The sequence below is a fragment of the Taeniopygia guttata genome, chromosome 5 (genome assembly GCF_048771995.1).
Source record: "Taeniopygia guttata chromosome 5, bTaeGut7.mat, whole genome shotgun sequence".
Lineage (NCBI taxonomy): Eukaryota > Metazoa > Chordata > Aves > Passeriformes > Estrildidae > Taeniopygia > Taeniopygia guttata.
In genome coordinates this window covers 13867696-13882251 of record NC_133030.1, presented here as the reverse complement: position 1 = coordinate 13882251, position 14556 = coordinate 13867696, and the positions used below count along the sequence as shown (strand labels likewise).

General features: G+C 40.2%; 1 protein-coding gene across 5 annotated transcripts in view; it reads right to left on the bottom strand.

Annotated features, from left to right (window-relative positions):
• Positions 1-14556, bottom strand: part of DENND5A (DENN domain containing 5A) — a 61588-nt gene that overhangs the window by 3744 nt on the left and 43288 nt on the right. For 2 of the 5 annotated variants that reach the window (XM_030273808.4, XM_072929619.1), the window contains 10 exons: positions 13410-13562; positions 12487-12591; positions 10180-10264; positions 8745-8829; positions 7621-7749; positions 5245-5366; positions 3314-3459; positions 2656-2774; positions 1314-1495; positions 420-502 (listed from right to left, as the gene is read on the bottom strand). In XM_030273808.4, the coding sequence (XP_030129668.4) occupies positions 420-502; positions 1314-1495; positions 2656-2774; positions 3314-3459; positions 5245-5366; positions 7621-7749; positions 8745-8829; positions 10180-10264; positions 12487-12591; positions 13410-13562 (1209 nt within the window). Of the gene's footprint in view, positions 1-419; positions 503-1313; positions 1496-2655; positions 2775-3313; positions 3460-5244; positions 5367-7620; positions 7750-8744; positions 8830-10179; positions 10265-11833; positions 11943-12486; positions 12592-13409; positions 13563-14556 lie in introns of those variants that run through there. The other 3 variants (XM_012574196.5, XM_012574197.5, XM_072929620.1) reach the window with 2 other exon arrangements.

Genomic DNA, 14556 nt, shown 5'->3' with positions numbered 1-14556 from the left:
TCTTTCCCATTTTTTCAAGTGGCCCATGGGCTTTCATGTTTTAAGTAGCAAGGATAATGTAAAACAGACATCAAAAACCTACTTAGAGCTCAATGCAGATATAAAATGTCAGTTAATTCAGAACAAACTAAACAGTAGGCAGTGCTCTTGACAGCAGAATTTGACTTGGTAGAATATGACTAATACCACAATTTCCAATACCAGGATGTTTACATTTAATTTAACAAAATGCTCCAGTTAGCAGAAAAACACAGGTATTTGAGGCTGTACTATCTCAGTATCTCATTTTTGCTCCACTTCAGGAATTCTCAAGCACATGGCTGTTTATTCAGTTTAGTTACTTCTGCTATATATTCTCTCATGTTTACTAATCAGAGGTTTAGGACAGGAGTGTCGTTGCACAGACATCAACCCCTCACCTCCTTCTCTGGCTTGTGGAAATGCTTGACAATACCATTAACAGCTTCACCAATAGCTTCTTGTATCTGACCAGTATTTAACTCTGCAAAACACAAAAATATATCCAGTTACAGCTTCAGAAAATGTACCTGTGTGTGAGGGTTATGGTACAGCACAAAGCACAGCAGAGGAGCACAAACAAATATAACTCATTCTGTTAAGGAAACAGTGCTGGGCTGTGGGTAATGGAGACCCAACTCTACATTTATTTGTTGTTGAGGAGGTAGGAATGGAGATGGTTTGGTTTTATACTGAAGTTAACACTGTGGTGTTTCAAAACACCAGTAGTGGAAAGGGTTTTTACACATTATGTGAATTGTCAGACCAGGACCCAAAGCCAAGAAAAGGAGCAGTGCTTTATTTAGGACTAACAAATCTGGGCATCCTGGAAATACTTCCTGTGGCAGTTTTGCTGCAAACCCAAGTATTGGTATGGTTGCGAACAAAGTAACCACCTGATTTATCAGGAATAAGACAACAACAGAACACTGACCTCAAGAGCAAACAAAAAAAAGTCTGTGAATAGAAACCACTAGCAAGATTCTTCATCCATGAAGGACAGACAGAGAAAAGGCAGCAAATTTCTACCTTCCTCCATAGCATTCATTCCACAGGTGAAGGACAATACAAAAAACATCACTGGGCCAGGAGCACAGACAGATCAGCCACACTTTCAGATTTCAAAACTTAAGTAGACAGAACAGGATGCCCAGGATTATCATTTGGAAGTTAGCTGGAGTACAAGCAGGACACTGGACTGAGTTTCACAGGTCCTCTCCCAATTCCAGTTGTGTTTGCAAGCCCGCAGGTGATGATGCAGAACAGGACAAGACAGGACAACCCCCAGCACTCACTTGGCTTATTGTTTGGTGAGATAGTGACAAATCTCCTGATCATGCTTGGAGACTGCTGCAGGGGAGGGGTTCGGCACTGCCGCTCATCAGCCTCAGTGTGCGAAGTCAGCAGCTCTCCCACCAGGATCCTCTCTAAGCTGCCATCATCCATTCCCTTCCCAAGCCACCTTCCACAGGGAAACCTAACAACATCAAGGAGATAGATCAATCCAGATTCAATTCCATGCCAATGACTTTCAACTGCAGCTGCCTAAAGCCCAAATCCTGCTAGCATAGTTATCAGAAAGACTTCATTCATCCAGCACCAAGTAATGAAGTCTTGGCTTTGGCTTTTGCCAGCACAGGCAGCAAAAGTAAAACAGCTTTTCAGTTCCAAGTTTGTGCTGAGTGTTGCAGTAGATGATCCATCCACAAAGCAGATTTTGCCTGAGTCCCACATGTAGCATGATTTGAGGAAAAATAGGTAAAAGGGTAAATCCTACTACATCCCATAGATGGGTGAAGAAATACACTGAATATGCTACATAGCGAGCCAGCTATAAAACAACCCCACAGCCCAAATATATGCTTAAATGCCAGAACACCAGTACTTCTACTGAATTGGGGTATTAAATCAGACACTAGAAAGCACACATGCTCATTTGCTCATTATCACTTTCTCTAAACCAATGTTGATGGCAGTTTAATCAGCTTAATTGGAAAATTGAACAGCATCCAAAAATAGAATATTTCCTCTTCATTTAATTACAAATGAACTGGCATGGAGACCTGAGTGGACTTACCCGACAATTTGACATCAACATGAGCCTGACAGTTTCCCTAAACAAAGGACAGGGCATCAAACTATGCTGTATCTAACACAAATAAATGTAATTCTCACTGTAAGTTTCATTCCTTTACTTTCCCATGTAAACACATGTTTCTAACACTCATAAGGCCTTGTGTTCCAGCTTGTGTCCAAAGGTGTCTCTATAACACCTGGAGTACCCACTCCTAATATAAAATACCACCTATATTTGGTAAGCAGCAAGCTCTGACCTGCTGATTCTTCCTTGGGCTCAAGGCAGATTATTTCTAAGCTGCACAACAGTCAACTCATCCTCTCCACCAACAGTCTGATATGAGACGTGAACATCTGCAAACTGCAAACCCTGTTTGAATTCATAAGAACCAGCATTTGTTTAATGCCAGAAGCCAAATGATCTTTCTGTGCCTTCAGGTCGAGGCAACTGTAGACACAGAGTCCCAGGAGATCAGACCTTTCTAATCAAACAAGCCCTACTGTGCCAGCTCCCTGCAGGAATTCTACTTACCCCACATGAAATGCCAGGATGATACTTACTTGTAAGTATGCCCTGTTATTTCGTTTCTGACCATAACATATTCCACAAGCCACTTGGCATACAGCCCTGAATTATCATGTCCTATTTGCACTGTGGTCAGTTTTCCCAAGTTCTGGCACTGCAAATTAAACAGAGTTTGTCAGAGGAAGCTGAAAGAAAGCATATTGGGGCAGAAAACTACAAGGGAACATGCTCAGACAAACTCAGACATGTGGTTCCTGTTTCTGACTGCATGGTTGGTTCTGGGCTTTTTAGTGGTAGGCAGCTTTACTTGGTTTTGTTTGTTTGCTTAATACTATTTTGATCTGCACAGAGAACATCAGCTGAACTAGATTCTTCAATTCAATTTTACCCAATGGACACAACACACATGCAAAAATCAGAGCAGAATCACTTCTTTGTTTTGCAACAGAAGAGGATATGACACCTCCCACAGTTGTAACAAAGACAGTCTTGTCTATCCCTTGCCCTAAGGACTGTCAGTCATTTTGCTCTGCATGCTATTAAATATAGGTTACATGTTCTATGCACAGGCACAAACTATCTGTGACTAACCACAAAGATAGGAAATGTATGGCAAGGTGGTACAGCAAGGGGAGAATTTAAAACTGAACAAACAGAACATCCAAATTGGGTTTTGTATCAAGTAACACAAACCTCAAAAGTCATTTCTAATATATTCCTGGGAATCTGCAGGACTCCTGTTTCACCCAGTTCTCCCGAAATACAGATCCAAGGATTGGCTGTGAACATTGAGCCACCAAGTTTCTTGCTGGGAACAATCAATATATGGTATGGTATCACTGCAAACACAAAAGAAAGAACACTTTAAAAATTAAGAAGAATAATTATGTAACCCCTTTAGTCAAGAAAGGGGCAAAAGATAAGTCATAAAACAGCACTGCAGTCCCATGAAATGTTAAAAGAACATCAGAAATCCCATTTAATCATGCTAACACTTGCACACTAAGCACTGACTGACAATGGGGAAGTGTACACATATACAGCAGCCACTAAGAAGCAGAGCTGACACCAAAACAGTGTCAAGTGAAAAAAGAAATTTGGATGCCTTCTCATTAATGTAATCCCTTTTTATTTACCAACCTCACAACATGCACAAAGATGGTTACTTATCCTCAGCCTAGTGACAAGGATGTAAAGACATGATATTCCTGTAAAGCACTGTAGCTCAGCACACTGTACAACTCCCCCAGGTCCCACTCAGGCACAAACTGCAGCCTTTCTCTACAGGCATGGATGGCAGCAGCATTCACTGCCATGGCTGAACAAATCCAGTGAAAATACAGCATAATGCTGCAAATTTCTCTCTGCCATGTCACTCTTAGTCATGGTAACTTTAGGATGCATCAATTTCTTAAAAGAACAAGCAATTTTTTTCCCTTCTACATAGCAGCAGAAATATGCACAAATGCTTTCTGATCACCTGGTTCACCTGTGATACCTCGTATCACCTGAGCTGCAGTCCCTTCTCTGACTCTCAAAGCACATGCTCTTCTACCACCCAGCACCTCCTGCCCAGCCCTCTGTTAACCAGCCTTTTATAATAAAATCCAATTCTCAGAGTGGTCACTGTGTTTCTTGGCTTTATGCCCTTCCTTCATAGTGCATAAGCAGATTAGAGTCAGGGCTTTTCAGCTGAGGCATTTAATGCATTTCTCCCTCAACATCTCCTCAGCTGTCAGTGCCCTCGAGAAAGCATTTGGTGGTTGGAATTCGTTAAAAGCCCATTTAAGAATGAATTAAAATGTTTCCCTTTTTATTTTCTGTGCTGATAGTCCTAAAGTAAGTGACAATTTAACTGCATCCAGCAGACCAGATTTTCACATTATCCAGAACTTGCCTGCAAGACCAAAAGCTATTTTGCTTGGATGTCTGTTTGCCTTGTCTTTCATACACACAAGTATTAATCACAACACATCTCCAAGGGTAGTCCTTTCACATATCCCACCCCCAATTTCATAAGCCTTGCTAAAGTCTTTCCTTATTTTGCCTTCCCTGCTGTCCTGTGGCAGCAGGCACATAGACCTTAGAGAACTCTGTAAAACACTTAAGTGTTATAGTTATCAACAATAGCTTAGAAGTTTCTCTAGGGTATCTTTTTAACAACTAGAAGAAAAAAAAATGTTGAAGAGTTATGATGCAACCCTCAATGGGCATTTCATTCCAGAGACAGGCATGCAACAAAGTAGCCTGAGCACAAAAAAGGAAAGGTTTGTTTCCTTTTAATTCCCAGCATGCATTAATGTTATTGATCCTGAAAAACCCATACTGTATTTATTTAGCATCATGAAAACAAGTCCACAACAAAAATTTCAGCTGAGAACTCACCTCCAACTAAAATTATTAGAGCTATGTATTTTACTGAGTTAGAAACAAAAGTGACAGAGACAGAAACTCCTGCCCACCAGAGAAGATCATGGAAACAGCAATAGAGCACACACAGATGGATCCCAGGGGAAAAAAGCAGAACAATTACATTAGGGCATGTTGATCAGAGCTGCTTAGGATTTTGGACAAGGACTCAACCAAACTGAGAAATCAGAGTTGCAGAGAAAGCAAATACTTACAGATTGTTGTGAAAACATTGGTAAAGCAAAAGTAATCAACAGCATTGAATGAGAGGAGATGATACAAGAACTGTTCTTTCTCATCATCGCAGCGGAGGAATGCGTAACGCTTGTAGAGTTTTCTGACAAAGCAAAACACATAATCTGTCACAGCAACAAGATGCTTCCAGTGAAATGTTTTCTACTGTGCAAATTTATTAGGTACACTATGAATAATGGGCAAGGAATTACAAATGAGAAGTGATACTGGGAGAGTCAAGGGTTTTCAGTGTGCCAAGATACACTGACACTGCAAGGCTGACATCTCCAAAGTGAACCAGTCCAGTTCTCATTATCTTCCACCCTTCAAATGTAACATTTGGTTTAATGGTCTTCTCCCATCCAAAAATACCCCAAGATGGAAAAAGGAATTTTGCACTTTCTTGAAAAAAACTTGACTTCTTTTGACCATGTAAAATGACAGAACTGAAGTCAAGAAAGTTCTCTTAAGTTACTTCTGAGCAGAAGGTGCCATGGGAGAGTTCTCCAGCACATGATGTATGACAGAAGATTGTTCTCAAAGGACATAAGACAAAAACTGGGGCTATCTGCTTCTGTTTGGCTATAGGTGATCACCCAGGGGCTACAACAACCTGCACATTAATACAGGGAATAGTTCCAGTGTTATAGTACACAGCTCCCAACATAACCAAAATGATAGGCATGCAAAGGTGGCAACCAATAAATGCAACCAACAAGTGTTGGGCATAATCATAAAAGAAAACCATGCCAAAATATATCAAAATCCAACTGATGCTGCAGGAATTCCTAAACCCTCCAGAATGCATGGATTAGGTATGAGAAATGCTGACCCAGCCATGGATAGGTTGTTTCTGCCAGGAGGTCATCCTGACAACTCCCCTCCATTTCAGGTATCAATTTACAAAAAAGTCAGCAAGTCACAAGACAGAAACTTGCAAAACAAATCAATGATAATCAACATACAGGCATGTTCTCCCATAACAAACCTGACACTAGAGACTGACAGGAAACGTTCAAGGAAAATAGACTGAGCCTTAAATTAACCTAATCTGCCTATAGCCACAAGAGTGGCAAAGCCACAAAAGTCTCACAGGTGCCCATGTCTGTGGTTCATCTGCACAATCTGAATCACATGTTTGACAGCCTGTCAGGGTATGTGCTGTCCTGTCTCTTCAAAGGGTAAGGTTTCTCTGTTTCCCTGGGCACATAAAGGTCTCAGGACATGTGATTTCTGCCTGTTCCCTTTGCAGACTAGAAAGAAACCAAACATGGAACATTTTCCTTACATTTGTTAACAAATGTCAAGTAAAGAGAATGGGATAATTAATATACCTAACAGCTGCTTCAAAAAAGAACAACACACAATCTTGTGAACATTTTACAATGGCAGAATTTGCACCATTACTTTAGGTACCTCACTGTACTCAGCACTGCTTCCTCCAAAAGCAAATGGGGGCACACTTTGAAACCATACTGCCTACAACAGCTCTCTAAGTAGGATATCTAAATATGCAGCACAAAGCACACAAGATTACAGAGAATTCATGTCATCCTGTACAAGTTGCTCCTTTGTCTGTTATTTTCATTTTAAACATGCTTTTGCTGCAGTCTCCCTCTGTTCCAGAGAATCAGAATCTGCCTGAGAGATGAAGAGTACAGTAGCCAGTGTTAAGAGGTTTCTTCCTTCTCTTTTGTGGAGGTACATGGAGTGTGGTAGTGTGTGGAAAGTCCTCCCACAGCATGTGCTCTGCATGGGACAAGCACTGCTAAATTTAACCTGATCTGAACTGTTGACTTCACTGGAGGGGCTTAACCTTAATTTGGACATACAAGATTTATTCACTGCCCTCACTCCATCCTTCAGCTTTTCCTTATTCACTGAAGGCCACAGCTTCATCAGAAAGTCCAACATAATATAAGACAAGCCAAATCTCAAATAATTAGCTGTTGGGGTTCAGGGGGACTGGGGAAGAAATTCCTTGGAAGATGGTGAGTGGAAGGAAAGGAAGAGCAGACAGCATAGGTTAAGCTGTCTCCAGACAGAAGTCTTCAATTAAAGTTAATTACAATTACTATGGCTTTAATTTCCACACAGTAAACACTGTATGTGATTATTATGAAAGCAAATCACCTTATGTCGCTGAGCAGGCTCTAAATGTAAAAACACATGTCAAGAACCCCAGCATTGAATCCTAATTCCCAAACAGCTCACACACTTGGAAGGCCAGTTTGTTCCATGCCTTCTGCACACTGCTAAGCAGATGCAAAAATAGGCACACCAGGATTTTTGAAACCAAACAATTATATAAATTTTGGGTTTTTTTTAAAAGCTTTGACCAACATAACCCATCTTACTTTGTGAGTTCATGATCTGAAAGCAACTGTTTCAGATGTCTAGAAAGCAACTTCTTTTCCATAGATAGGCGAACCCAGGCTCTGGCCTTGCCAACATCTGTTTTGATCTCACTTATGTTCTGGATATGCCTGGAAAAAAAAAAAAAAAAAAAAAAGAAAAATACATGCTTGATATTGTCAAAGCATGACAGCTCTTCTGAACCAAGCTCAGCTGAAATTTTCCAAAGAACACAAAATTATAGGTAAATTGTAGGAAAAAGAAACATAATCACCTTAATATTCAGCACAATAAAAAAAATCCCTGCAATCTAGCTCAAAGAGAATAAGAGCCTGAAAAGGAAATATCTGCAATGCAGTGCCCTATTTACAAAATTCTAAACCAGGCCCATTGTCTCACATGATTTAGGACTCATTCTGGACCTTATCACTGCAATATTTATGGCTGAATGCTTTGGAAAATTAAATACTGTCTTTGCATGCTCAGTAGAAGCTTTTCCTGCACACAAGGCACAAATGGTATATTTTAATAAGGCAGGCAAATCCTCAATTCACTCTTCCCTGCTGAAAAAAAATGGATGCTGTAAGGAAAAACAAGGAAAAGACAATTCCTGGCAAGGTTGTTTCAGAAGTTCTGCATATTGCTTTTTCAGTGTACTGAAAAGAAGGCAATGGGTAGAAGTTGTAGTTTCATTCACACTCCAGTACTGAATGTTAGATAAACCCATTCTTTAGACCAAAAAAGTTCTTTAAACTGTGTTCTTCCCTGAGAAGCAAAAGTGGTCTCAGAACTACACAACCAACTCAGCAATGACTGGGAAAACACAAACACCACACCCACACCTCTGTGGAAATAAACCAATACACAAAATATTTAAAAAATATGAAAACTCCGTCATGGTATTTCCATAAGTTAATCACTTTGACAATATAAAAGCTCCTCAGTATGAAACCTGTTTCTGTAAAGGTTAATGAAAATGCTGAACTACCTCCTTTAAAATAGTTCATCAGGTTCCTTCCCCACAGCCCCTCCTGCTGCTGCATGAAACACAGGATGGTGCACAGTAGACACAGAACAAGTGTGCAGATCTCAGGGGGTCCTGGGCTATTTAACAGTTCAAACTCACCTCATATCCTGGATGAGAGAGATTCTGAGAGGCGACATGGCTGGACTTGTATCAGACTTTCGTCTTTCTGAATCGAGAAGTATTCCTAGATTCAGAAGAAAACAATTTCCTGTTAGCAGAAATCCATCTAGAGATTCTACAATCAATACAAAAAATAAGATGAATTAACACCAATTTGCACTCTTGTATTACTGGTGACTTGTGAAGGTACTGCGGTGTATTTCCACTCCAAATTACAAGAAAATCTAATACGTTACACAGATGGCTCTAAAGCTCAGCACACACTGAGCACCAACACATTATTGAGCTTAGATTCAGCTGAAATTGGTATGACATCAAATGGCTTAAGACATAGAGTAATCAAGTATTATTTTCTAAAGACTACCCTGTTTTCTTGCTGTGCAGTAAGTGGCACTATTGACACCAGAAACCAGTGTTAAATATGTTGTACTCAGTACACCACACACCCTGTCCTTACTGAGCTATTACTTTGCACACTTTTGTAGCACCACTACTTTTTAAATATCACATTTTGGGGTTTTCAAGCAATATTATTACTTTTATCTTTCAAATTAAACTCCAGAATTAAGTTCTATGTTGAATGCAATCTCTGCCCTCAATCCCAAATTAGAAAGCATGGAACTAATTGTGACTTATTCTGATACACAAAATCACCATGAACTAAGGGACATTCAGAAGACTAAAATTTCCAGATCTATGGTTTTGATTGCTTACAAGATCTTGTGCACATTACTAATGCTCAAATCTTTGCTTACAGCAGCTTTTAATAAAAAATAAAAGACACCCACTGCCTCCTCAAACTTATTCTCTCCAAATTTATATCCTATGCCCCTGACACAAGAAGCAATGTTTAAAAATTACATTAATAATCCTAAAAATATATTAACAATAAATCTTACGCACAATATTGCTTCTACTGCAACAAAAATTAAAATATGTTTCTTCAGTTTAAGTTTTTAACGGTAAGCCTCCTGCTCAGTTGTTTTTCAAGCCATTCTGTAAAACTTCAGGGTGTACAGCACAATTTTCTGTGCTTATACTGCTTTTCCATCCTGATCCATAAGATCATTTTCTCTGCCAGTCATGCAGGGCCTGCGTGTCTCATGGAGGATGATGCACTAGAGCAATCCATTCCAAAGCCTGTCTCTGAGGCATCAGCTGTTTCTGGGTTTCTGACTACCATGGTACTCAGATCCCAGACCCAAACAAGTGGTCACAATGCAAACAAGTTTATTTTTCATAAAACATACTGAGACAACATACCAGGCCCATATTAAACCTGTAGTAACCATAATATTTGATTCAGTTGAGTGAAGGGTATTTCCAAGGGAAAAAAACTCTGCATGGTGTAAATCTGCAGGCAGCTCTTACTCACAGCTTTTAATCATCTTCTTCCAGCAGATGCCAATCTTACCTGAGGTACTGAAGCTGCCTGATGTGGTTCTTCTTTGTCTGTTTTCTAGGTAATGTAACAGATGAGACCATAACGCAGACTTTCCCTAAAATGAAAAAACATTAGTTAAAGAAAAATCACTACCAGTTGAATTAAAAAAAAAAAAGTTTAAAACATGATTGAAAGTATCAGCCATGACAGAAACTTGCTTTTCCCTATAAACTCAATGGTAAAAACCAAAAGTAAGACAAAAGTGGGAGGTGCTTGGGAGCTGTAAAGAGGCTGAGAAGGAAAAGCAAGAGTCAGACTACTGTGATCTAATGATTCTGGTAACAGGAAAAAGTCAGTGGAACTTCTTCCCTCTTAGTTCATTACCATGACAAGAGAACACTCTTTCAAAGGCTTGTAAAATGCTGTGGAGTTTTAAATCTGAGGCTGTGACCTGTCCTGTGGTCTCTCCCTGTCTCTCCAGCAGTGAATGACAAGGGACACAGAGCCAGCCTGAGCAAGACACACCCGGGCCAAGTCCTGCTCCCCTCACAGTAATTCAGGGCTAAGGATAAATGCTGCCCATTTTTAGGATCTCAAAAGATTCCCCTCAATTTCATCAGGTAAAGCATCTGCATAATCACAAACACACTAAGATATCCCAAAATATAAGCAGGACAGTGAAAGCTTATCAGCAAAAATACCCCAGCAGTTCTACACATTGTAAAACCAATTAAAAAGTTAGAACTTGGGATATAATATTTAGGCCAAGTTAAATCCATCATATAATGTTAAAAGGCGCATCTTGCTCTTTATGTTGCTTTCTTAAATCCCTGGTGGCTTAAAACAGAGGGGGAGAAAATCTTTCACTGGGAAACGATAAAGATTCTTGGATTAATCATAAAATATTTCACATAATAAAAAAGCTTGCAAAGCTGCAGAAAGGCAGCAGTAAGCAACCAGAGGCTCTGCAGCACACTAATTGGAATTACTTACAGATAATTAGTATTACTTATTTTCCTAAAGTACTGTACTAACCTGAGATGCCAGTAAAGATCAAGCAATTCTGCATTTCAGAAAAGCTGTCATATTATGAGGCCATATTTTTATTTACAGCTTTGTGCAGAAAGAAGCCATGACTGTGAAGCCAATAATTGCCAATTCCACAGTATCAATTTAATCTAAAATTATCTAAGTGCCTTCCCAGAAGTGCAGCGAACATAGTTCATCTTTAAATTCTTTTTTAAACTATATTTAAAAATCTTTAACCATTTCCATCCTATAGCTCCCTGCAGTTGACGTAAAGAGCTATTGACCAGAAGGGATTATTCCAGAAGTGGCACACCTCCAGAAGAATAAATCCTGGAGTATCTGTAACATCTGTGATGACAGAAATCTATTAAAAATATGCATTCAGTGGTGAGGATATAAAAAAAAAAAATCCATCATGTCTTGTGTGTACCTGACAGATCCAACATGGAAAACCAAAACTGCAAGTCTTATTATAAACAGATAAAAAAGAACATGAAGGTATCACCCAGCAAAGAGCTACATCCAAAACTGTGGTTTTTTTCCCAATAAACACACACATGCACACACAATCTAGTGTTCAGCAACCAGCTGCCATGGCAAGGAGAACTGCAACAGACCACAGAAAGCAGCAACAAAGGGTCCTGCAGCAAATCGATGCCAACAACCACGATGAATGTGAGGACTCATGCAGTGTCTGCCCGCTCTTCTGCACCGTGGGCCTCTCCTTTAACTTCACCAAATAGCAATGATGAGGCAAGCTGGATCTATAAGGGGAAGGAAGACAGCCTAAGGAAAGTAGTGGGATAGAGAATGGGCAAGGGAATAACCAAGGCCTTCTGAAAGTCCAGACTACTTCAGTCATTAGATCCTACATCACAACTCTCCTGCGTTGCTCGGGACAACGGAAGGCATGGATTCCCTTTGCATGTGGAAAAATCAGTAGGTAGCTAATGTAGGACTGCTGGGGTTCATCAGCAGGGAAGAGGTAAAAGCAGGGATTGGTGGAAGGAAAGCCATCCTCATTACTATGGTCAGTTGAGAAAGAAGAGTCTTCCTTGGCTCATTATTGAAAAATAAAATAAAATCAATGTATGAAATAGTAGGCTTTTGCATATTTCATAAAGGCCAGAGCACACAGAGAACTGGTGGTGCCTTTTTACTTTTTTTTTTTTTTTTTTTTTAAACTCTGGATCATACTATGAGATACACTGCACTTCCTCCATCAGGCCGCTATTCTATTCCACCACTCTATTTATTCCACCATTCAGCACTGCTTGCCAACATCTGCAATCAATCCAAAGCATTAACCTTATGAAGGGTTGGCCGTCTGGTGGTCTGAAAGGCCCAAATCTGGGTTGAAGCAGAGTATACTGATGCTCTGTCTTCTAAGACGAAAGCAGTACAGCTTCTATCCTAAGTGATATACAAGAGGGAAGGGAGAGAATCACACGATAAATCTTCACATAGAAAACTTGTATAGTTTGAAGGAGAGCAGAGTTAAACACTGGTGTTTGGCTGCTGGGAACAGAGATACTGGATTACAGTTGTATGGATTATGAACACATATATTTAAAGAAAAAGAAGTTATCATCTTCTCCACCCTTTCTTCTCCTTTGTACAAAGGAGAAGTTGGTAAAGGCCCTCCAAACTCCATCTTGTCCCACAAGTGACTCCAAACAGCAGAGCAAAACAATTATTCATTTCATACAAAACCCCAACACCTCTAGCTAGTGATCTTGTAACCATAATTTAAGTACACTGCATTACCCAGGAAGAACCAAAATAGCAAGACTGTTACTTTGAAGTACTAAATTATTCTTCAGGAAAACAATTCCCCCCATCCCACAGACAGCACCTTTAGGACAGGTTGCTTTGTGGCCTATGCAATTTCATTAACAAAAATATTAAGAACACAGAAATAGTTTGGGGTTTTTCACCATCCTATTAAAGAAAACTACCAAAACCCACCAAACCAAACGAAAACCCCAGGTTAAATGGAGAGTCCTCCAAGAAATCATCTGTGGAACACATCTACAGGTACACTTGCACATATCCCACAACATGGAGACAGACAGGGGGTAGGAACTGACATAAAAAAGACTGAAGGGCACACGAGTATTTTAACACCTCTACATATACACTGAAGCTGTCCTCTGAAAGCAGAGAGAGGAACAGCATAATACAACTTCAGGAAAGTGTGCTCCGCAATGTACAGGAATATTTATTCTCACCTGTTTGACTTGCAGACCGTGGCTCCATATTCTTTCTAAGAGGTCACACAGACTGGCTATCAGGGTGTTCTCCTCCACTCCTGTGATATTCACTTCACCATGACCAAGCTCCACAGCTTCTCGACCCATTTTCTCAACCAACATCCTCTTAGTCTCAAAAAGGACAAGGTAAAAGTGAGGTAAACCTCTCTCAGGAATTTCCAAGATCGCTTACATTTTTTAAATGACCAATAATTGACATGGTAACGAAGTTTAGGCAGAATAACTGGCTGTATATATGTATTTCTGGCATTAGTGCAGACCTGCCCTTCTTTTATCTCTGGTTTTCAAGCCAGGACAGCACCAGTGCTCATCTTCTGTTTTTCTAAAAAAGGGTTTGCAAACAGGCACATCATCCTCCACAGAGTAACCCCAACAAAAGGAACAGCAGGTCACACATTAACAAGCTGGATGCTTAGCAGCAAGGCCACAAAACACATATCTTGGGTACTTTGGTGAGTACAGGATGCACTCCCCAAAAGCAGGACACTTTGTCCACCTCCTCTCAGGGGAGGTGAATGCACCCAAGTGTCTCCAAGCAGCATGGGTATGTCACTCCTGGGTGATGCTGTTCTGCCAGAAGGGCATTTGGATTAACCCAAACCCATTCCGGAGTGCACCTCTTAAGCTTCCCCATGAGCCACATTCTCCTAAACTGTGCACAATTTTATACAGGCCAACAAAGCTTTCACCAGCTCCTGAAGTAGTCTTCCAGTCACAATATATTCATCATACAGCCAACTGGAGGAAAAAATGGTGAGGGAATCAGTTCTACTCGCCTCTTATACATTTTTTCATCTTTGTTCCTATTCTAGACTCGCTTTCAAATGAAGAATACTCCCTTAAGCACCCCTGCACAGTCTTGCTGGAGATTAAGAAGTCCAAGTTAGTCCCTAGCTGCTTCTCCCCCTCACTCCCTCTGGCAATTTCTCACTGTCACAGAGCCAAGACTATATTCAAAAATTTTCACCATCTATTGTGCCTCTGTTAAGGGATGGGGGTTAGCTGGACAGTTCCATAAAGTGAAATCAGAAGTTGATGCACATATTAAATAGAGTTTTATGAAAAGTTGTATAAAATCACTATAGTACCTCCACTGACTTTAGAC